Here is a 25763-nt window from a genome sequence, read left to right on the forward strand (position 1 = left end):
CATCTCCACTCAAGTATCTAACTCCAATAACTCTTCTTAAATGTTTAGTATACATCTCAAACTTAACAAAATTGAACTCCTGATCTTCCCCCACAAACCTACCAGATCTGCAGTCTTTCCCACCTCAGTTAATAGCCCCTCTATCCAGGCCTTAACAGTCACGTCCTTTAATACATTCTTTCTCTTTTACCCGCATATCCAATTCATCATCAGCTGGAAATCCCTTCCAAATATGTTTAGAATTTGACCACTTTTCACAGGGTCCTACTATCCTGGTCCAAGTCAATATCAACTCTATCTTGATGATTTCAATAGTCTCTGAACTAGTCTCTGTTTCCACCTTGGTTCCTCTACATTCTATTCTCAAGATAGCAGGCAGAGTGATCCTATTAAAATATAAGTCAAATCATGTCACTCTGCTGTGCAAAACCCTCTGCTGATTCCCTATCTCACTGAGTAAAAAGCCAATGTCCTTATAATGGTCCAGGAGGTCCTACATAGTATCAATCTCTTACCTCTCTAATTCCATTTCCTACAACTCACCCTACTGATTCAGCCAAATGGTCTCCTCATCCTTGTGTATGCCAGGGGTCACCACCCCCAACAGGGCCTTTGACTTTGTCTTGAATACTCTCCCCTCAGATATCTGTATATCCACTCCTCATTTCGTTCAAATCTTTGCTCAAATGTTACCTGAACATTCCACTTAAAACTGCAGGGCATTTCCCTGGTGGTGCAGTGGTTAAGACTCCACACTCCCAAGGCAGGGGGCCCGGGTTCGATCCCTGGTCCGGGAACTAGATCTCACATGCATGCTGCAACTTAGAGTTCGCATGCCACAACTAAGGAGTCCATGTGCTGCAACTAGGAAGCCAGTAAATCGCAACTAAGGAGCCTGTGAGCTGCAACTAAGGAAACTGCCTGCTGCAACTCAGAAGCCCATGTGCCGCAACTAAGGAGCTGATGAGCTGCAACTAAGGAGCCCACCTGCTGCAACTAAGGAGCTGATGAGCTGCAACTAAGGAGCCTGCCTGCTGCAACCAAGACCCAGCACAACCAAAATTAAAAAAAAAACCCAAACCAGAAAACAAATCAACAAAGCAAAAAAAAAAAAAAAACAAAAACCCCCCTAAAAAACCAACAATAAGAAAACAAAAACAAAAACCCTGAAAAACCTTGCCTTCCCCCTCCCCAAAATTCCCTATCCTGCTTCCCTGCAATTTTTCTCAAACTTATATTATCATCTAATATACCATTTTTTTGGTCTTATTTATTGTCCTTTCCTCCCTACAGTACTAACTGTATGAGAGCCAGGATTTTTGTTTTGTTTGCAGCTATATTCTCAGTGCATAGAACAATGCCTGGCACATGGTAGGCACTTAATAAATACACGTTGAATGAATGATAAAAAAGCACTCTTGAGGAATTAGCCATATTAAATAAATGAGAGAGGAAAAGAGGGTTAAAAAATCTGGTTATGGATTACATTTATGTAGAAAGATTTATGAATGATCTAAGGAAAACTTAAAAGAGCATATTGGCAGAAGTGACCTGTGCGTTGTAACTCTCACTTTTTTTTTTACTTTGTTTAGATTATTTTTCCCACTTTATTATTATTTATTTAAAAACTTAAGTACAGTTGACTTACAGTGTTGTTGTCACTCTCACGTTTCATGTTTACTTTACGAACATTCCCTTTGCTATTTTCCCCTCCCTAGCACTGATGATGCCACCATCACGGGGGGACATTAGAATAAATTAGGCCCTCATGGTGCAGGCTACTGGTTTATAAACCTGAGAGGACATTCCTTTTTGACCTAAGCTGAGAAGTTAGGTTAGTAATTAGCAAAAAATGTAGTAGGAATTCATTCCTTTTCTTTTTCCTTTTTTTTGGTGCCTGAGTCTACTCTTTCAGCAGAATTTCTTTCCTTTTCTTAAACTCTATCAAGGAATGTGAATTTGCTCATTCACATCTAAGACAACCAACTGCCAGCATAAAGCTATATATTCAAGTGGAAGTGAATAAGTTAATGAGTGCCATTAAAGCCTTTATTAAAAAGAAAAATTGTCTACATTCTTACTCATTAGTCCAAAAACACATGTAGCCTAAGAGAACTATGAAAATTCAAGATCAAAGTGTTATTTCTATTTTATGAGATTTCAGGAGGAAAAGTAATCACTGCATACCTAAAATAGAAATATAAAATAAATTAAAAAAAATTAAATGTCCATCAAGCAAGGTATACTAACCTTCTCTTGTAGAGGTGGCTGAAAGTGTTGAACCTTTCCAGATCCCTGTAAGGATTGCCAAATGTTGCAAAATTCATCATCATCTTTAGCAGGTACCTGGGAAAGTACAAAAAACTTAAGGAAAACTGAAACATGAAAAAATAAAGATTCAGACTAAAAATCAAATAATTTATTTATTAAAGCTATTTAGCAGTAGACAGGATATTTAAATTTCATTATCTGTTATCTTAGTTCTTTTTTTCTGGAGCTCTGTATAGTAACCATAAAAGTATACTGCTGGAGTGAAAATGTTCTTCTACAGACGTAATTGGTTATTAAAAAATATTTAAAGCATAACAAATGCTATAAAAGATTATACTGAATCAATATCCCACCAGAAGATTTTTTTTTGGTCTTCCAGTGTACTGGCATATTATCTTATTCAAGCTAATATTTAATAATATTTATTTAAAAAATTTTTGGGACTTCCCTAGCGGCTCAGTGGTTAAGAATCCACCTCCAATGCAGGGGACACAGGTTCGATCACTGGTCCAGGAAGATCCCACATGCCGTGGAGCAACCAAACCCCTGCACCACAACTACTGAGCCTGTGTTCTAGAGCCCATGCACCACAACTATTGAGCCCACGCGCCGCAACTACTGAAGCCCGCATGTTATAGGGCCCACGTGCTGTAACTACTGAAGCCCGTGCACCTAGAGCCTGTGCTCCGCAACAAGAAAAGCCACTGCAATGAGAAGGCTGTGCACCACAACAAAGTAGCCCCCTCTCGCTGCAACTAGGCTCGCTGAAAGCCTGCGTGCAGCAACGAAGACCCAATGCAGCCAAAGATAAATAAAATTTTAAAAAAATTAAAAAATTTTTTATCTTACACAAAAATAATCTGATTAAAAAAATCAGCTATTACTTATGGAGAACTGATTTCATGCAAATTAAAAATCTAGAAAAATATGCAACAAAATTTGACAGTGGTTACCTATGAGATTTGAGAGGATTTTTGCTTGTTTCCTTTGTTATCATCTACTTATCTGTTTTCTAATTAGTCTATAATAAACATGTGCTATTTGGATTAAAAAGTTTGGTTAAATGTAAAACAGATAGCTAGTGGGAAGCAGCTGCATAGCACAGGGAGATCAGCTCAGTGCTCTGTGACCACCTAGAGGGGTGGGATAGGGAGGGTGGGAGGGAGGCTCAAGAGGGAGGGGATATGGGGATATATGTATGCATATAGCTGATTCACTTTGTTATACAGCAGCAACTAACACAACAATGTAAAGCAATTATACTCCAATAAAGATGTTTAAAAACAAAACAAAACAAACAAAACAAAAAGTTTGGTTAAAATTTGGGGCCATGGAATTAAATAAAGTTAAGTATCTCACACAAAACAATTCAAGTTTTGCCCTGAGGAAGATGAAATAAAGGAAATCACCCATGAGTTATATGGTGGGAATTTGAAAATTGCCTTTGATAAACATGATATAGTCCTCTCCCTTACCTTTCAAATTAATGTCATTTTGTAGGAGATAATATAGGACATTTGGGTGATATAAGACAAAATAAGTGTTAGTCTACCAAGTAAATATACAAAGAGAAAACAGATATTTTCAAGATCATTATTTAAATAAAAGTCTTACTTGAGTAGGAACAAAAAGTGATTGAGGGGAATGGTTCAGACCTCCCAAATGCCCAGATGAAATTGATGAACTTGAGCTATAGTGATTCACAGCTGGCTGTGGTTTCACAATGGCTGTCAACTTCTGATTTCCTGTTTCAGAGCGACTCCCATGAGACAGGTTCACCAAGGCACTTGTTGGCAGTCGATAACCTCTACCAGGTGAGCACCTAAAGGTAAAAAGTTTTATCAGGGTCAGAGGAAATTAATACTAAAGGGAGCTAAAAGAATCAAATAATTTTGGGGTGGACAGTCCGTAATCCTAATTAAGAAATATTACTTTTAAATTCAGTAAAGGAACTTGAAATCATAGAAAGATCTCAATTTATAAGATTTCTGAAAAGTTTCTGAAAATGTTCTAGAGGTATAGTTGTATGTGTAGAGGTGTGTGTGTGTTAGTTTGTCCTCAGAAGGCTTGCAACATAATAGCTGAGTTAACCAAAAATTCATGAATTAAATGTCAAACTTCTTTAAAAGGTTATGAAGCTACCCCGTGTGGAGCTAGTGTGGCTCTACCTATGCAACAGGGCAAATGTTAGCTTTGATCACTTTTGTCTCCTGATCAATTGTTGAGTCCAGTTCTTTTTATCCTCATCTTCCCATCTTAATGTTCCAGAACTGGGAAGGCTAAGAGACAAGTATTTGCAATTTCCTTCCTTCCTGGCCTTGATAAAAGTGTTTAGATATTAAAATAAGCCTTCTCTGGTCAAAAGTTTTCAACTCTATCACCTCTTTAGAAAGTAATTTTCTTATATTCTGAGATCATGGGGAAGTAGAATTCCTTCATGAGAAATCTTTGTAAGATTTCTAGAAAATATTTTTGTGAGAACTATAGTTTAAGATTCTGCATTATAGAAATGAATATATTGCAGGCATGTAATCTTTTACACAGCTCTCAGTCAGTCAAGAAATCCGGTGTCTCTACCTAGGAGAGGAAAAAAAAAACCCTGAGAAAAAAGTTAATCATCCTAAAAATATATTTCAAAGTTATTTTGCCTAAAGTTATTGGTAATCAAACATTTTCATGAAAAATAAAATCAGATATGGGATCCAGACCCTGCTGCTGCATTTAAGAGTGCAGACAGTAGGGCTTCCCTGGTGGCGCAGTGGTTGAGAGTCCACCTGCCGATGCAGGTCACGCGGGTTCGTGCCCCGGTCCGGGAGGATCCCACAAGCTGCGGAGCGGCTGGGCCCGTGAGCCATGGCCGCTGAGCCTGTGCGTCCGGAGCCTGTGCTCCGCAACGGGAGAGGCCGCAGCAGTGAGAGGCCCACGTACCACAAAAAAAAAAAAAAAAAAAAAGAGTGCAGACAGTAAAGTCTTTGGGTAATAGGCACATTCAAGTTGCAAAACAATAATAGTATTCTGAATGTGATCACTACTTGTAAGGACTGAAGATTGTGATTTTATGCAAATAGGCTAAATAAGGGTAATTAATTTTTTATTTTAATTACCACTAATCAAAACAGAGGAGAAAAAGAAACTAAGCTAACTTCAGTTCAGTTTTCCAGTTGGTGTTTAGAAGGGAGAAAGGAAAACTGGAAAGGATTTCATTTAACCCTCACAATCACCTAGTGAAGTGCACATCTTCATTATAGATGAGGAAATTGAGGGTCAGAATGCTTTTAACTAACCTACCTAAGGTAACACAAAGGTTAAGTGAAAGAGCCCACACTTTCTAATATTCCATGGCACCTCTCATTCTAACATGATCTTTTTCCTATAATTTTAAACTTTCTTTCTATTAATGCTCCCCAAAATAGATTTGAACAAGTCTCCGCCATGTTAAATTAAAAACAAACAATCCAATCCTCTTCCTTTAAACCTCCTCACCCCCAGTTATCTTTTCTCCCCTTCATGGTCAAACTTCTCAAGGGTCAGCTCAGTTTCTTGCCTCCCTTGTTACACCTGCCATTCACTCCTCAAACCAACCCAATCTAGCTTGAGCACCCACAACTCCACTAAAACAAATGACAAAGACTTAAAATGTCACTCAATTCAAAGAACATTTCTATTCCTCAAGTTATTTAACCTTAAAAAAAATGCAAATCTGATCATGTCACATTTCTGATTTTGATGGCTTCACATTGCTTTAATGATAAAGACCATGATACCAAGATCCTTAGCATGTCCTGAAAGTGGCTTACCAGTTCCTGCGTAGTGTGGTCCTTGCTCTTCTCCCTTACTCTAATCTTACACAGTTGCTGAAGTTGACACACCTGCATTCTTTTAGTTTTTAAATGAGTGAAAATGTCCTCTGTTGCATATGCTATTCTTTCTTCCTGACCACTTGTCACTCTTCCTCCAGTTACCTATTCTTCATGTCCCATTTTAAACGTCACTGCTTAAAGAAAGCCTTTCTAGAACTCTCAGGACAGATCATACTCTTATAGACACCTGAAATACTTCTTCCCAGCACTTGTCACATTTTAATTAAAAAATTAATATTGTAGTAAGTTAATTATTGGGTTGGCCAAAAAGTTCGTTCGGGTTTTTGGTACCATCTTACAAAAAACCCGAGCGAACTTTTTGGCCAACTCAATGTATCCCCCCTACTAAAATGAAAGCTCCATGAGGGTAGAAACCATGTCTGTCTTATTCACTGTTACACTCCTGGTAGCAAGTACGATGTCTTGTACATACTAGGAACTGAAATTGTGGACAAATAAACAAGTAATGTAGTTATTGGCCACATGGGCATATTTACAAAGTATAATTATCATCTGGAAATACAAACCTTATTGTTAAACCTCCAGGAAATTCTTCATCAAATAACACTTCAAATAGTACATCAGCTTCTCTATTAGCTGTTTAAAAAAGAGAGAGACTGAAAAATCATACGATAAAAGAAAAATCAGCATGTAAGTTTTTGGGGGATAAGAAGCACTACAACTATCAATACAGAGAGTGAATGAAAAGAAAATAAGCTCACAGAGTAAAATAATACTATTTTAAATTAGATGCTGTGAGAATTAATTATATTTTTCTCTCTGTTTTGCTGTATGTTGGAAATTATTCATAAAAAGAGAGTAAATAAGAGATAACTTTGGAATTTGCGGTTTAGAAGGTCTTACAATCAGACAAAGGAAATGAAGATTTGAAGACATGGCAGTAATGAAAGGAACAGAATGGAGAGAACGGATATACTACTAGATAGAACTGGCAGGAGTTTGTGACCTGTGTAGACAAAAAGAACAGAGATGTCAAAGACTACTCCGAAGTTCTGGCTGAGATGACTTGGTAGTTAATGGATGGCATGACTGAGACATGAGACACGTGAGAAAGACTGTGGTGCAATAAACTTAAGGAGGAACAGAAAAGAATAAATTTTGGCAGAGAGGATGATGGGATATAACTGGAAAGTTTAAATTTACTAAAATGCCAAGATAAAGTGAAATAATTAACTATAATAATATTTGAATTCTAAGCCCAAATTAATAATAGAGTCTATCACATAACTTTAGAATTGACTCTGTCTCTCTCTCTCTCTCTCTCTCTCTCTCTCCCCATCTCTATCCCCACCCCTTTCCACGCTATTGGTTCTGTTTCTCGGGAGAATGCTAATACCATACCTGATACTATGTTAGGGGTTGGGGGATGTTTCCCTCATTCTTGGTCCCTCATTCTTGGTCCCTCATTCTTGGTCCCTCATTGCCCAAATGAAACCAGGCCTGCAGAGCTTACTCATTCTCCCCCATCTAGCTGTACCTTTCACCTGACACTTTTACCTAAAATCTAAACCCAAGAAAGTGGGGCTCAATGGGAGGCAGGAGTTTCTCCTCTGAAGGCTTAAGGTCCACTTTCTAAGTTCCTGTTTCCCGTCTGAGGGAGAAGCCACTTACTCAAAAGATTATTGATAAGAGGATTGTTCACCCCCTTTAGTGGAGATGACAACGGAGATGAGGTATCAGCTGAAGGCAGTAAGACAAATATTTCCCTTTATATTCCATGTCCATGGCAGATATGGTTAATCAATGACAGAGCTTTTTCCACTCAGAGTAGATGTAGCTTTAAAATTTTTGTCAAGACAAAATTCCAAGTGGTCACTACTACTGATAGGGGTTGTCAGAAGAAAGGAAACTTCTATGTTATCAGAGTTCTAAGGCTTTTTCAGGACAATCTAATTAGAGTACAATCCAATAAGCTCAACATTTGAACTGCCAATGCCTGAGGCTGAACAGATAGCAGCAGGAGGGTTGCTTCATTGCACCCATCTGACCCTTACCATACTTAGCCTGGGCTTAACCTACTTAACCTTCCCACCTCCATTTTCAGCACCAGAAATGTACCCAAAAAAACTCAAAGAAAAATCAGGGAAGAAAATTCTCTTTTTAGAGGCAGACCCCAAGAAGATGTGCAAATGTGGAGAACCACTGCTCAAAGTTAGAAAAGAAACAGGGCACAGAGTTCAAATCCCAGCTCTGCCACTTATTTGTGTAAATTTGGGCAAGTCACTTAAACTCTTAGGCGAGGAAATAATATCTCCCTCTCAGGTGGTTGGGAGGGTTAAATGTAAAATGTAAAAGTGCCAGGCACACTGTTGGCAATAAATAAGCAGCTCTCTTAGGCTCATGGCCTGTCTGCTCTTCCTTCTTTCTGGCAGTGAGACCAAGGCTGAGTGCCTGGGATATGGAGGGACAGTGCTGCCAGCGCTCTGACCTCTAGGTACCTGATTTGCTGCTTCATGTTGGGTTGACTTTTTTTTGGAATCTATGCTGCAAAGCTACTCACTCCAGGCATCCCTTTGAGGCATTTTTAGATCCTTAGCTAATTCTTCCCTTTTCTTTCCATACTCTCATTTTTCTTTCTTTTTTTTTTTCTTTTTTTGTAAAAAACATATAATATAAAATTTATCATTGTAACCATTTTTAAATGTATAGTATTGTAGTGTTAACTATATGCACATTGTTATACAACAGATTGATAGGTCTGTTTTACATACAATATCTAGTTGTATTCATAAAATTCAAATAAATATGCAAATCTTTTAACCACAAATAAGCTGATGCATCATGTTTGTTTATTTCTCCACAGATATCAAGAGATTACAATGACAATTAAGGTAAAGCCCTGAACAAGGTTAGATGAAGCCCGATGAAATGTTTCTCTTAGTTTCATGAAAACACAAGTATGTATTCTAAGGTTTTAGATAATTTTAATGTGCTACACATAAGCTACCAAATTTTCAGCAGCCGTTCCTCAACTTCCCCACGTTTTAATCACTTCCCAGATGATTACACAAGATAGAGAAGAAGAATTTTCTCTGAAAACCTAAAGCTGGAAAAAACTTAACTAAAACATAAAAGGATTTAGTGTTTTTCCTGATTTATAGTTGCTTACTGCTTACGTATAACACACACAAGTTTGTGTTTCACTCTACAATATAAACACAGTTGGAGACACGTCAAATATTGAATTATTACCCCCTTTAATTCCTATGATGGTGCCCCGAAGGCCAACTGGAACGGAAAAGTTCTCTCTCACATTTACAACTCGGTCAAAGAGACGAAACTCTGCATCCCGATCAGGAATGACTCCATGTTGCTGTTCTAAAGGCTGAAGAGAAGAAAGATTTAATTATTATTATTAACACTAATTTTAAGAAGTTTTTCTACTAATGTATTGAAAACATTTTGTTCCTTCTATACTTTCAAAGCAAAAACAACAACTCTGAATTCTCTGACAGGAAACTTACTCTGTATAGCAAATGGGGCTTCACTGTCACTCGAACCTTCTTATTATTCTTTCTTTGCTGAGGAAAGAAGAATTTGAAAATATTTTTAAAATATTAAAATTTTAAATTATTTTTCAATATATGGACATGCCTGAATGTTAAAAAGCCAAAAGAAATGAGTAATTTTAAGATTTGTGAATTTCTTTAGATGCAAGCAAGGATGAATAAATAAATTCTTACATTTTTTGAAGTAAAATTTTTTTGTTGATATATAAGACATATAGAAAAATGCAAACTTATAAGTATAAAATCTGATGAATTTTTATAGTATGAGCATATGTATGTATATCCACACTCAGTTCAAGAAACAGAACACTACTAAGCACAACTTAAAAGACCTTGAAAAAAGAAAATAAAAATAGGGAACGCTTGTATTGTCTTCCAGTTACTACCCCTCCCCAATGTAACCTTATTTCTAACACTAAAGATTATACTTGTCAGTTTTGAACTTTATGTAAATGCTATCCTATTCAAATGCCTTTTTATCCTAAGAAGAATTGTATATAATAGTCAATAAAGATTAACAGTAAAGGAAAAACAGGTATAAAGTATTGATCTATGTCAATACTTTGGGTTTTGTGGCTACTTATAAAAATTAAGGTAACATTCATACAAAGTCTTTGCTTTTGAAAACTGGCTTTGGTGTTTAAATTTTTGACTATCTAAAAATGCTGGAAGAAGAGTTTTCTCCTCCATTTGCTACTTGTTAATTCTGTGACCTCACACTTAAGCACCAGCTTCCTTCAATCTGTAAGATGGAAATAATATTACCTGTTCTACCTAATAGAAATGTGAGAATAGGAGTCAAGATGGTTGTGTGGGAAGATGCAAGTTAGCATCGCCCCACAACTAGGGTGCCTGCCAGCCGCTGGTGGGGGACCCTGATGCCCAAGGTGGGGGAACTCAGGGGGGAGGAGAAGTGGAGGCCTGACAGGATGGGTGCCCCTGGGAGATCAGGAAAGGCAGGCAGGAGGGGCCCTCCAAGAGGAGCAGGAAAGGAGCAGAGGGCGATCACCCGGCCCACTCTGGCCCAGGGAGCCTGCTGAGCTCCCAGGCCGGTAGCACCCCCCCCCCCCACCAATGCCTCCTTCAGGCCACGTGGGTCCTAGAGGCATAGGAGGGAGGCTGGGGAGAGCAGGATAGGCAGGCGGGAAGGGCCCTCTGGGAGTAGTGGGAGAGGAGCAGAGGCTGTTTGCCCCACTCATGTGGGCACGGGGAGCCTGCTGAGCTCCCAGGCTGGACCCTGCTCTCCAAAGCCCCCTCCAGGCTGTGGGGGCACAGGAGGGAGGCTGGGGAGATCAGGCGAGGCAGGCGGGAGGGGCCCTCCAGGAGGAGTGGGAGGGGAGCAGAGGGAGTTTGCCCTTCCCAATCAGACTCAGGGAGCCTGCTGGGTTCCCAGGTGAGGCCCTGGCCTCTGAGACCAGGAGTGGGGGGTACGCCTGGGTCCCTCCTGTTCCTTTGAGCCTAAGCCCCACCCCCCACCCCACACAGCCATGAGGGCCTTTTCCCGCCCTGTGGGTCCTGAGCACAGGCCCCACCCACCGCCCAAACCTTGCCCTTGCTTAGGCCCCGCCCTCCACAGCCAAGGCCTCCATCCCTGCCTTTTTTTTCCCCTCTTTTCCCTCTGCCTCCTTTTTACAATTGTACTATTGTACCTTCCAGTTGTTGATTCATCTATATTTTTATTTTTATATTCTTTCTAACATATCTGTTAGCTTCCTAGTCTAATTTTATCTTTTACTTTGTTATTGTTCTCTCTCTCTTTTTTTTTGCCACCCCATTTGGCTTGCGGGATCTTGGTTCACGAGCCAGGGGTCGGGCTGAAGCTCCTGTGGTGGGAGTTCTGTGACGGAACCACTGGACTAACAGAGAACCTCAGACCCCAGCGAATATTCATTGGAGTGAGGTCTCACGAGTTCCTCATCTCAGCACCAAGACCCAGCTCTACCCAACAGCCTACAAACTCCAGTGTTGGAAGCCTCAGGCCAAACAACCAGTAAGACAGGAACACAATCCCGCTCATTAAAAAGAAAAAAGAAAGAGAGAGAGAGACGGCAAAAACATATGTCACAGACGTAAGAGGAAGGTAAAAACCTACAAGACCAAATAAATGAAGAGGAAACAGGCAATTTAGCTGAAAAAGAATTCAGAGTAATGATAGTAAAGATGATCCAGAAGCTCAGAACCAGAATGGAGGCATGGATTGAGAAAATACAAGAAATGTTTAACAAAGATCTAGAAGAACTAAAGAACAAACAAACAGAGATGAACAACACAATAACTGAAATGAAAAACACACTAGAAGGAATCAGTAACAGAATAACTGAGACAGAAGAACAAATAAGTGAGTTGGAAGACAAAATGGTGGAAATAACTGCCGAGGAGCAGAATAAAGAAAAAAGAATGAAAAGAATTGAAGACAATCTCAGAAACCTCTGGAACAACACTAAATTCACCAACAATCAAATTATAGGGGTCCCAGAAGAAGAAGAGAAAAAGAAAGGTCTGAGAAAATATTTGAAGAGATTATAGTCGAAAACTTTCCTAACGTGGGAAAGGAAACAGTCACCCAAGCCCAGGAAGCAAAGAGAATTTCATACAGGATAAACCCTAGGAATAACACACCAAGACACATACATACTAATCAAAGTAACAAAAATTAAATTCAAAGAAAAAGTATTAAAAGCAGCAAGGGAAAAACAAAAAATAACATAAAAAGGAATCCCCATAAGGTTATCAGCTGATTTTTCAGCAAAAACTCTGCAGGCCAGAAGGGAGTGGCAGGATATACTTAAAGTGATGAAAGAGAAAAACCTACAACCAGGATTACTCTACCCAGCAAGAATCTCATTCAGATTCAATGGAGAAATCAAAAGCTTTTCAGACAAACAAAAGCTAAGAGAATTCAGCACCACCAAACCAGCTTTACAACAAATGCTAAAGAAGCTTCTCTAGGCGGAAAACACAAGAGAAGAAAAAGACCCACAAAAACAAACCCAAAACAATTAAGAAAATGGTAACAGGAACATACATATTGATAATAACCTTGAATGTAAACGGATTAAATGCCCCAACCAAAAGACACAGACTGGCTGAAGAGATACCAAAACAAGACCCATATATATGCTGTCTACAAGAGACCCACTTCAGACCTAGGGACACATACAGACTGAAAGTGAAGGGATGGAAAAAGATATCCATGCAAATGGAAATCAAAAGACAGTTGGAGTACCAATACTTGTGTCTGATAAAACAGACTTTAAAATAAAGACTGTTACAAGAGATAAGGAGGGACACTACATAATGATCAAAGGATCAATCCAAGAAGAAGATATAACAATTATAAATGTTTATGGGGCGTCCCTGATGGCACAGTGGTTAACAATCTGCCTGCCAATGCAGGGGACACAGGTTAGAGCCCTGGCCTGAGAAGATTCCACATGCCGTGGAGCAACTAAGCCCGTGCACCACAAGTATTGAGCCTGCACTCTAGAGCCTGTGCTCCACAGCAAGAGAAACCAGTGTAATGAGAAGCCCATGCACCACAACAAAGAGTAGCACTCGCTCGCTGCAACTAGAGTGAGCCCGCTAACGGCAACAAAGACCCAACACAGCCAAAAATAAAATAAAGTAAAAAAAAAAAATGTTTATGCACCCAACATAGGAGCACCTCAATACATAAGGCAAATGCTAACAACCACAAAAGGAGAAATCGACAGTAACACAATAGTAGGGGACTTTAACACCCCGCTTACACCAATGGAAAGATCATACAAACAGAAAATAAATAAGGAAACACAAGTTTTCAATAACACAATAGACCAGGTAGATTTAATTGATATTTATAGAGCATTCCACCCAAAAGTGGCAGAATACACTTTCTTCTCAAGTGCACATGGAACATTCTTCAGGATAGATCACATCTTGGGTCACAAATCAAGCCCCAGAAAATTTAAGAAAATTGAAATCGTATCAAGCATCTTTTCTGACCACAACGTTATGAGACTGGAAATCAATTACAGGAAAAAAACTGTAAAAAACACAAATAACATGGAGGCTAAACAGTGCATTACTAAATAACCAAGAGATCACTAAAGAAATCAAAGAAAAAATAAAAAAATACATAGAAACAAATGACAATGAAAACACGATGACCCAAAACCTATGGGATGCAGCAAAAGCAGTTCCAAGAGGGAAGTTTATAGCAATTCAATCTCACCTCAAGAAACAAGAAAAATCTCAAATAAACAATCTAAACTTACACTGAAAACAATTACAGAAAGAAGAATAAAGAAAACCCAAAGTCAGTAGAAGGAAAGAAATCATAAAAATCTGAGCAGAAATAAATGAAATAGAAATGAAGAAAACAATAGCAAAGATCAATAAAACTAAAAGTTCGTTCTTTGAGAAGATAAACAAAATTGATAAGCCCTTAGCCAGACTCATCAAGAAAAAAAGGGAGAGGATACAAATCAGTAAAATTAGAAATGCAAAGGGAGAAATCAAAACTGACACCGCAGAAATACAAAGGATTATAAGAGACTACTACAAACAACTATATGCCAATAAAATGGACAACCACGAAGAAATGGACAAATTCTTGGAAAGGTACAATTTTCCAAGACTAAACCAGGAAGAATTAGAAAATATAAACAGACCAATCACAAGCACTGAAATTGAAACCCTAATTAAAAATCTTCCAACAAACAAAAGTCCAGGACCAGATGGCTTCACAGGCAAATTCCATCAAACATTTAGAGAAGAGCTAACATTGATCCTTCTCAAACTCTTCCAAAAAATTGCAGAGGGAGAAACACTCCCAAATTCATTCTACGAAGCCACCATCACCCTGATATCAATACCAGAAAAAGATATCACAAAAAAAGAAAATTATAGATGAATACACTGATGAACATAGATGCAAAAATCCTGAACAAAATACTAGCAAACAGAATTCAACAACACATTAAAAGGATCATACACCATGGTCAAGTGGGATTTATCCCAGGGATGCAAGGATTCTTCAATATATGCAAATCAGTCAATGTGGTACATCACATTAACAAATTAAGGAATAAAAACCATATGATCATCTCAACAGATGCAGAAAAAGCTTTTGACAAAATTCAACACCGATTTATGATAAAATCTCTCCAGAAAATTGGCATAGAGGGAACCTACCTCAACATAATAAAGGCCATATATGACAAACCCACAGCAAGCATCATGCTCAATGGTGAAAAACTGAAAGCATTTCCACTAAGATCAGGGACAAAGAAGGATGTCCACTCTCGCCACTCTTATTCAACACAGTTTTGGAAATCCTAGCCACGACAATTAGAGAAGAAAAAGAAATAAAAAGAATACAAATTGGAAAAGAAGAAGTCAAACTGTCATTGTTTGCAGATGACATGATACTGTACATAGAAAATCCTAAAGATGCCACCAGAAAACTACTACTAGAACTAATCAATGAATTTGGTAAGGTTGCAGGATACAAAATTAATGCACAGAAATCTCTAGCATTCCTATACACCAACAACAAAAAATCAGAAAGAGAAATTAAGGAAACAATACCATTTACCATCACAAAAAAAAGAATAAAATACCTAGGAATAAACCTGCCTAAGGAGGTGTAAGAGTTGTACTCAGAAAACTATAAAACACTGATGAAAGAAATCAAAGATGACATAAATAGATGGAGAAATATACCATGTTCTTCGATTGCAAGAATCAATATTGTGAAAATAACTATACTACCCAAAGCTATCTACAGATTCAACGCAATCCCTATCAAACTACCAATGGCATTCTTCACAGAATTAGAACAGAGAATTTTACAATTCGTATGGAAACACAAAAGACCCCGAACAGCCAAAGCAATCTTGAGACAGAAAAACAGAGTTGGAGGAATCAGGCTCCCTGACCTCAAACTATATACCACAAAGGTACAGTAATCAAGACAATATGGTACTGGTACAAAAACAGAAATATAGAGCAATGGTACAGGATAGAAAGCCCAGAGATAAACCCACGCACATATGGTCACCTAATTTATGACAAAGGAGGCAAAAACATTCAATGGAGAAAAAATAGCCTCTTCAATAAGTGGTGCTGGGAAAACTGCACAGCTACATGTGAAAGAACTAGACTAGAACACTCCCTAACACCATACACAAAAATAAACTCCAAATGGTTTAAAGACCTAAATGTAAGACCAGACAATATAAAACTCTTAGAGGAAAACATAGGAAAAATACGCTTCGATATAAACCACAGCAAGATCTCTTTTGATCCACCTCCTAGAGTAATGGAAATAAAAACAAAAATAAGTAAATGGGACTTAATTAAACTTAAAAGCTTTTGCACAGCAAAGCAAACCATAAACAAGACAAAAAGACAACCCTCAGAATGGGAGAAAATACTTGCAAATGAAACAATAGACAAAGGATTAATGTCCAAAATATACAAACAGCTCATGGAGCTCAATAACAAAAAAACAATCCAATTAAAAAATGGGCAGAAGACCTAAACAGACATTTCACCAAGGAAGACATACAGATGGCCAAGAGCCACGTGAAAAGATGCTCAACATCACTAATTATTAGAGAGATGCAAATCAAAACTACAATGAGGTATCATGTCACACCAGTCAGAATGGCAGTTATCAAAAAATGTAGAAACAATAAATGCTGGAAAGGGTGTGGTGAAAAGGGTACCCTCCTGCACTGTTGGTGGGAAGGTACATTGATACAACCACTATGGAGAACCATATGGATGTTCCTTAAAAAACTAAAAATAGAGGGCTTCCCTGGTGGCACAGTGGTTGAGAGTCCGCCTGCCGATGCAGGGGACACGGGTTCGTGCCCCGGTCCGGGAAGATCCCACATGCCGCGGAGTGGCTGGGTCTGTGAGCCATGGCCGCTGAGCCTGTGCATCTGGAGCCTGTGCTCCGCAATGGGAGAGGCCACAACAGTGAGAGGCCCACGTACCGCAAAAAAATAAAAACCAAAAAACTAAAAATAGAACTATCATATGACCCAGGAATCCCACTACTGGGCATATACCCTGAGAAAACCATAATTCAAAAAGAGTCATGTACCAAAATGTTCACTGCAGCTCTATTTACAATAGCCAGGACATGGAAGCAACCTAAATATCCACTGACAGATGAATGGATAAAGAAGATGTGGCGGGTTTCACTGGTGGCACAGCGGTTAAGAATCCGCCTGCCAATGCAGGGGACACGGGTTCGAGCCCTGGCCCGGGAAGATCTCACATGCCGCGGAGCAACTAAGCCTGTGCGTCACAACTACTGAGCCTGCGCTCTAGAGCCCGTGAGCCACAACTACTGAGCCCACGTGCCTCCCACATGCCTAGAGCCCGTGCTCCGCAGCAAGAGAAGCCACCGCACCACAATGCACACCACAATGAAGAGTAGCCCCCGCTCACTGCAACTAGAGAAAAGCCCATGTCCCAACAGAGACCCAATGCAGCCAAAAATAAAATAAATTAATTTTAAAAAAAACACCTTTCACTTTATAAAAGAAAAGATGTGACACATGTATACAATGGAATATTACTCAGCCATGAAAAGAAACAAAATTGAGTTATTTGTAGTGAGGTGGATGGACCCAGAGTCTGTCAATAGAGTGAAGTAAGTCAGAAAGAGAAAAACAAATACCGTATGCTAACGCATATATATGGAATCTAGAAAAAAAAAATGGTATGGATGAACCTAGTTGCAGGGCAGGAATACAGAGGTAGACATAGAGAATGGACTTGAGGACACAGGGTGGGAGGGGGAAGCTGGGGTGAAGTGAGAGTAGCATTGACAATATATACACTACCGAATGTAAAATAGTTAGATAGTGGGAAGCAGCAGCATAGCACAGGGAGATCAGCTCGGTGCTTTGCGATGACCTAGAGGGGTGGAATAGGGAGGATGCGAAGGAGGCTCAAGAGGGAGGGGATATGGGGACATATGTATGCATATGGCTGATTCACTTTGGTGTACAACAGAAACATAGTATTGTGAAGCAATTATACTCCAATAAAGATCTATTAAAAAAATTAACAGGGAAAAATATACTGTGTAAAAAAAAAAGTGAGAATACTTTATAACCATTGCAATCCATTACTATGATTTACATTAAATATTTTCAAAAAGTGAATTCTTACCTGGTAGGAAAAATGGCAGCAGTTTACTTGTAATGATAGTCACCTATTTTTAGACTATAGCTTATGGACATAAGTACAAAAGGGCACAAAACAGCCCTAAGCTACAGAGTCCATGTACTATAGAGTTCTTGTATTTATATACAGTAAAATGCTCCAGCCTTTAAACAGAGTCTATTTTCTTTTATTATAGAGATATTTCATTTCTATCTATCAATAAATATTTACTGAGTTCTATTTATGTGCCATTTATTGATTTAGGTACTGGAGATAGAACAGTGAACTGTTCTTCTATTCTAGTTGCGGGAGACATACAAGAAACAAACTAAGGGAAAAAAATAGCATGTTTGAAGATAAAAAGCATAGAGGAATATAAAGCAGAGAAGGGGGATCAGCAGTGTGGGGAGAGACTGAAATTTTAAATAGGGTGAAAAGCGAAGGTCTTACTGACAAGGTGTCTATGTTTCCAGGGCATAGCAGACTAGAAGTACTGATAGAGTACAACTGGTGCCTACTGACAATAGCAAGAAAAAAGAACATGAGAAAAGATTTAAAGTAATTTAAAAAAGCAGACACAAGAACTGTGCCTGGAGGATTGCATATGAAAAAACAACCCATATGATCTAACACATCCCTAGGCATTATTACTATAATTACAGCATTGATTAGAAAATATGGCATTCAAACCTGACTCACTAGGCAAATTAATAGACTAGGGCATTTTCACTATAGGCCCCAACCCACAGCTACTAAAATGAGAAGTTCTGGGGAATGACTACTGAAAGTGTGATCACCTGGGAGCTTGGTAGAAATGCAGAATATCAAGAGCTGCTCATCCTAGAGCTACTGAATCAGAATCTGTATTTTATCAAGATCCCCCAGTGATTCATTTGCAAAGTTCAAGAAGTACTGCTCTGAGGGTGGAATCCAGAATGCACGTTTTTTAAAAAGCTCCTCCAGTAATTTTGATAATTAGCTGAGTTTGGGAACCACTGTCAATAAGAAAACTAGGAATACTTTTAATGATGACCCAGCATTAAAAAGAAAAGTTTAAATTATATTCAGAATGTTATGTTCATTTTTTAGTTTTTTCTCCTTCTTTTCTTTATTACCCTAATAACATTATAACACTGAAAAGGGGAAAAAAAAAGTCACTCATAACTGCTCCTCCTTGACTCATTAACAGGTTTAATAAAAAAGTCCTGTCTTATCTATATGTACATACATTTTAAAAATGTTGTAATCAAAATAATGGACTACAACTTTGTATGTGTATCTTCAGTTTGCAAAGTAAGGGGAGAATGTGTAAAACATTTTAGAAAGCTCTGCATCCAAATGGGTTCAAATAAAAATTGAGGGCTTAAAGCTATAAACTTTTGTTAAGTGGAAAACTCATTTCAAAAACCATACTGGACAAATAGACTTTACATTGAAAGACAATTAAAAAGAAATACAGGCTTTCTATCCTCAGCTGAATATCATTAACCTTTCAAAATATCAAACTCTTGGCTCTGAGCCTTACATTTTTTCTTAAAGAGTCATCTAGTGGTGGTTTTCCAGACCGAATTCATAGCTCTTGAGCATGTGATAAGAGAATTCAAATAATAATAGCTAAGTATTATTAAGCATTAATAATAGCTAGGCATTATTAGGAGTTTATATGTATTAACTCAGTTAATTCTTTTGAGGACTATATGAGGACTATTTTATTCTTATTTTACCAATCAGGAAATGGAGGCATGGAAAGGTTAACTATCTTGCCTAAGGTTTTAAATACTGAAAGAGGGATGGGGGAAAATGACGTGAGAGACCAGTTCTTAACTTACTCTGCTATTAGTTCAAACAAGAGAGCACTGTGTTAGGAAAGCAACATCATTTTAATAAAAAGGCAAATATATGAAAAATAAAATTGTAAGTTAAAAAAAGGAATCAAATTAACCCATTTTCTATTGCATCAAGATTGGGAATCAAAACAGATAAAACAGTTAAGCCTACACAGGTTACTGCTTTTTAAAATCAAGACATAAAAAAAGGATAGTTTAAGTGGGATTTCAAAAATACTTAGTAACTGAATGAGTTTATCAGTGGGAAATAAAAGTGAAATAAATATAATTTTTATGTTCTATAAAAAGATGAACTGTATCTTTTAAAGAACTTAGAATAGGAAAGAATAGGGAATTAACCTTATTTCTCAATCACAAACTTTCTATTGACTAGACTCAGAAAATATTAATTCTTAAAATTAGAAACACTACAAGGACATAAAATTTAAATGCTATGGCTTTAGGGACTTCCCTGGTGTTCCAGTGGTTAAGACTCCATGCTCCCAATGCAAGGGGCATGGGTTCGATCCCTGGTCGGGGAACTAAGATCCCACATGCCACAGGGTGCGGCCAAAAGAAAAAAGATGGGCATTTATATTTATTTAGACAAACTTAATGGACACTGGAAAAGGCTGGAATATTTTTTTAAATTACAGAATATTTTGACATAATTTAGAATCACTAAGTATATGTTTTATATGATTGAAATACAAATAAATTATTTGTAGGATAACATATAGTTCATTTAACTTCAAATCTCATCAGTAATCTTCGTTATTGAAAATTAGTACCTTGCACTTTTCAACTTCTTCTTCAATTTTCTCAACAATAGCTGCATCCAGAATTTGTAAATCACAAGAAGAACGAGACAAAGTACTGACAGGATGTCCCTTTAGCCAAGTAATAATTTCTTGAACTTTCTCAGCACTATATTAAAAACAATAATTTTTTCACATTAATTGAAACTTTCTGAGGGTTTATATAAAAGGCCTGATATGAACTTTCTGAGGGCTACGAATTATAAAAGATATCAAATATATAATCAATCACACCACTTAATTGGGGCTAATTATGAATCCAATATAAACATGGACATGTTATTTCTCAGTAATTATAATGAAACACAAAAATTAGTTTAAAAGTACTTTACTGATTAAATGAAATAAAAAATTATATTAAGATCATAAAGCAAGAACAAAACAATACAAAACCCTCCCCCCAAGAGTAATATAAATTCTTGATAAACTAACTACTACCCTTCAGTAGAACCACTAAGTTGAACTATGCTGCAATAAATCTCATAAATTTTGCTTACCCATTCTCATTTTCTCCAGGCCAAATGTCGTCTTCATAGAACACATCCTCTTGGCTATTTTTGGCTATATAACTAAACAGTTCTGGAGCTCTAGCCGAACAAACAAACAAAAATACTGCTTTTAAAAATATGGCTAATTTCATATAAACTTCCTATCAAATTTCTGGATCCTAAGGGGATATATTAAATATACTGAGGACTAATTATGTAAACATATAAGGGATAGAGACCAAAAGATTGAAAGTATTCATAGGTCCTCAAAAAAAGATGAGGGAGAAATGATTCAATTCTTAAGTATAATTAAACTATGATTTTTATAACTGAAATTTTTATAATTGAAACTATGATGATTCAATTACTGACTCTATCCCTCTTAGACTATAATGACAGGTGATAAATGGACAAAAATAATGTATACAGGTTCATTTTCTAGTTTTCACAATAAAGCTAGAGCACTCCACAAAAGAGCAAATGAAAATCCACTAAAAGTTTCTTCTGATATTCCTCAAAATTCCATTGTTCTCTAACAGTGTACTGTAGTACTTTCAAATACACATAGCAGACTGAACACATGTGCTTATTTCTGCTCCCTTCCCAGCCTGCTAAAAGAATAGTAAAGTAGAAAAAAGGGCATGGACCTATAAAGACAGATGAAGAGAGAAGCAGAGAATCTGATAGTACATGCTGAGTTAACAAAATTTTAGAAACTGAAAACTGAATAGATATGTATGAACTGACTTGACAGATAGGAATAAGCTGTACCCTAAGTCAACAGAGTGGGAAGTCAACAAGAAGCAAGCTGATGTAAACTGTGAAAGTCTGCAAAAGCTCAGGAGATATGGGCTCCATACATTTTGATGCTGCAGTATGGGGTGGGTTTAACAGGCTTTTAGTTGAAAATTTTGTATAAGTAGTTAGGCAGTCACCTCCACCTCAGCGTAAATCATGTAGTTTACTTTCAGAGAGGCTAAATGGGGGCTGCTCGAGCCTTGGGTAATCCAGGCACAGGAAACTGGATGGGTGGGGCATGAGGAAGAGAGGATAGGTGCCCTACTGAAAACAGGGGATCAGTGAAAATATTACTATACAACATGCCACTAGGAAGCAGGCTAGGAAGTATAACATCTTTAAGAAGCAGACTCTGAGATGGAGATAAACATGGAAAAAGTTTATTAGTGTGTTCTGTGGAAATAACACCTGTGGAAGGGAAAGAAGGAAGGGGAATTGGGCTCAGGGAGAAGTTGGGCTGTGGTTCAATCTTAATGAACTCCTTGGCCAGTAGCATAGAGATCTCAAAGTAGGATGGCTCCTCAGACTTATCCTGAACTGGGGCAATCAGGTTGGCTGAGCCTTTACATCTTCTTGTTGATGAGGTATTGGATGTGTGGCTGTTGTGGGAAAGGGACATAACTTTAGGTGAGGCAGTTCTCTTCTGTCGGGCAATTCCTGAAGAGGGCTCACTGCTGAGGGCTGTGAGACAGCAGCATTCCTGCTGCCCAGGGAGTAGGTCCTGAGTCGTGAAGAGACATCTGGGTGTGTACCACAGTATCCACTATGTAATGAGACCCCCTTACTCTGGTTAATTTCCAGAACACTGGAAGTCAGTTTTGTTCTCCATATCTGTCCTCCAAGAAAAAGGCTGCAGAATACCTTTCTGGGAAAACTACCCAGCTCAAGAGAAAAGATATACATATAGGTAGTGATATTTGGAGATGCTCTGCTGCAACAGCCAAGTCCCACCAGAGAAGCCTCACTGAAGCACATTAAATTTCCAGTCAGCATTTTTTTTTTTTTTTTTTTTTTTGCGGTACGTGGGCCTCTCACTGTTGTGGCCTCTCCCGTTGCGGAGCACAGGCTCCGGACGTGCAGGCTCAGCGGCCATGGCTCATGGGCCCAGCCGCTCCACGGCATGTGGGATCTTCCCAGACCGGGGCATGAAGCCGTGCCCCCTGCATCAGCAGGGAGACTCTCAACCACTGCGCCACCAGGGAAGCCCATCCAGTCACCTCTTTAATCACTGAATAGAAAATATGAACCACAAGACCAAAAAAAAAAAAAACTTTAACATGAAAACAGAGATCAAATCAAACAGAAAAGGAAAAATAAAAGCAATTTGTAGTAAACAGAAAGTATTAAGAATAGAAGAAAATCTAGATTACTATCTTCAGAGAAATAAAAGAAGATATTTCATTCATTATAAGAACAAGATGCTACAAAAAAAGGAATGCCAGAGAATAAGGAAACACTTCTAGAAATTAAAAATGATTAAATAAAAAATAAGTTAAAGCTGAAGAAATCTCCCACAGAGTAGAACAGGAGTATAATACAGAAAACGGATGAAAAGAGATAAGAAAATTAGGAGAATTAATCCAGAAGGTCTAACATCTATCAAAAGGAGTCCTAGGGCTTCCATGGTGGCGCAGTGGTTGAGAGTCCGCCTGCCGATGCAGGGGATGCGGGTTCGTGCCGCGGTCCAGGAAGATCCCACATGCCGCAGAGCGGCTGGGCCCGTGGGCCATGGCCGCTGAGCCTGAGCATCCGGAGCCTGTGCTCCGCAACAGGAGAGGCCACAGCAGTGAGAAGCCCGTGTACCGCAAAAAAAAAAAAAAAAAGAGTCCTAGAAAGAGAGAATGACAACAACAAAATGGTGAGGAGGAAATTATCAAAGAAATAATACAATAAAGTTTCTCAGAATGGAAGGGCATCAGTTTCAAGTTTGAAAGGGCTGAACAGCAAAATGAAAGAAAAAAGACCCATTCCAAGGCACACATCTTCACATTATTAAAATAGTATTGGTAAAGGGAAGATTCTAAAAAGGTTTCAGAAAATGAAAAACAGATCATGCACAAAGATTAAGAATCAGAATAACACAAGACTTCTTGACAGCAAAGGAAACAGGAGAATGGAGCAGCGCTTTTCAAATTCTGAAGGAAAATAATCTGCAATCTAGGATTCTAGACCCAGGCGAGCTATCAACCAAGTATCAGGGAGGTTTAAAGAAATTTCCAGACATGTAAGCTTTCTCAGGAAGCCACTGGCATAAGTGCTCCATCAAAATGGAGACATAAATCAGAAGGAATAAAGCATGAAAGCCCGGAAATAAAGGAATCCTATGCAGAAGAATGGTGAAGGGAATTCCTAGGATGAGAGTAAAGAGAAACTTGAATGAAAGCTGTACAACAGCCCAGGAGAGCAATTAGTTCACACTGAAGCAGGAAGAAAGACAGTTTTAAGAGGAAGTATACAAGAAGAAAATGGAACTGAGAGGTCACATGACCTGTTTGACTGTATTAAGTTTTCCAGCTATGGCACAGAGTTTGGGGCCGCATTGGTTACGTGAACATAGATAAGAAACAAATGAATAAACAACACAGAAAAGAACAAAAATGTGTACAAGAAAGGAAATGCAATACTCTACAAGATCCAGAGGTGACCATTTACATTTACCTTAATCAACTAAACCTTAAGAACAGATTTAATTTAAAAAATTGTGATAAAACTATAATGAGAGGGGAAATGTGTTCATGTGTGTAGGGAGGTAAGGGAATGGGAAGCGGGGCTGGTAAAAGAAAGCTAAAGCTTCATCATTCATGGCATGAAATCAATGCATATGTCAAGTTGAAAAATCAAGAAAAAGCAGTCTAAATATGACATTTTTAAGGAAACATGGAGGTAAATAGAAGAAATTATCTAAATTTTTAGATGGTAATATGCAGTTGAAATGTGTCTCCCCCACGCCCACCCCAACATAAGACATAACTGAAGTCCCAACTCCTAGTACCTCAGAATCTGACTTTATTTTGAAATAGGATTTTAAAAGAAGTAATCAAACTAAAATGTCATTAGGATAGGCTCTAATCCAATATGACTGGTGTCCTTATAAAAAGGGGAAATTTGGACACAGACAGAAACAAAGGAAAGATGATATGCAGCAAAGGAAACCATAAACAAAATGAGAAGACAACCCTTAGAATGGGAGAAGATATTTGCAAATGAAGCGACTGACAAGGGGTTAATCTCCAAAATACACAAACAGTTCATGCAGCTCTATATCAAAAAAATAAGCAACCCAATCAAAAAATGGGCAGATCTAAATAGATATTTTTCCAAAGAAGACATAAAGATGTCCAAAAAGCACATGAAAAGATGCTCAAATCGCTAATTATCAGAGAAATGTAAATCAAAACTAGAATGAGGTATTACCTCACATGGGTCAGAATGGCCATCAGCAAAAATTCCACAAACAGTAAACACTGGACAGGGTGTGGAGAAAAGGGAACCCTCTTACACTGTTGGTGGGAATGTGAATTGGAACAACTATGGAGAAGAGTATAGAGGTTCCTTAAAAAACTAAAAACAGTACTACCATATGATCCAGCAATCCCACTCCTGGGCATATATCTGGAGAAAACCATAATCCGAAAAGACACATACACCCCAATGTTCATTGCAGTACTATTATTTACAATAGCCAAGACATGGAAGCAACCTAAATGTCATCAACAGAGAAATGGATAAAGATGTGGTACGTATGTGCAATCAAATATTACTCAGCTATAAAAAAGAATGAAATAATGTCATTTGCAGCAACATGGATGGACCTAGAGATTATCATACTAAGTGAAGCAAGTCAGACAAAGACAAATATATGATATCACTCATATGTGGAATCTAATTTTCAAAAAAATGATACAAATGTACGTATTTACAAAACAGAAACAGACTTACAGGTATCCAAAACAAACTTATGGTTACCAAAGGGGAAATGTGGCAGGGAGGGATAAATCAGGAG

The 25763-nt window shown here is 38.1% G+C and overlaps 1 protein-coding gene across 2 annotated transcripts in view; it reads right to left on the bottom strand.

Annotated features, from left to right (window-relative positions):
* The window catches only part of XRN1 (5'-3' exoribonuclease 1), a 101197-nt gene that overhangs the window by 23278 nt on the left and 52156 nt on the right, over positions 1-25763 (bottom strand). For both annotated transcript variants that reach the window (XM_060011367.1, XM_060011366.1), the window contains exons 26-32: positions 20972-21061; positions 20448-20583; positions 9617-9673; positions 9345-9477; positions 6659-6728; positions 3886-4093; positions 2251-2346 (exon numbers count right to left, since the gene is read on the bottom strand). In XM_060011367.1, coding sequence (XP_059867350.1) covers positions 2251-2346; positions 3886-4093; positions 6659-6728; positions 9345-9477; positions 9617-9673; positions 20448-20583; positions 20972-21061 — 790 coding nt within the window. The remainder of the gene's footprint in view (positions 1-2250; positions 2347-3885; positions 4094-6658; positions 6729-9344; positions 9478-9616; positions 9674-20447; positions 20584-20971; positions 21062-25763) is intronic.

Source organism: Delphinus delphis, chromosome 4 (assembly GCF_949987515.2).
Source record: "Delphinus delphis chromosome 4, mDelDel1.2, whole genome shotgun sequence".
NCBI lineage: Eukaryota > Metazoa > Chordata > Mammalia > Artiodactyla > Delphinidae > Delphinus > Delphinus delphis.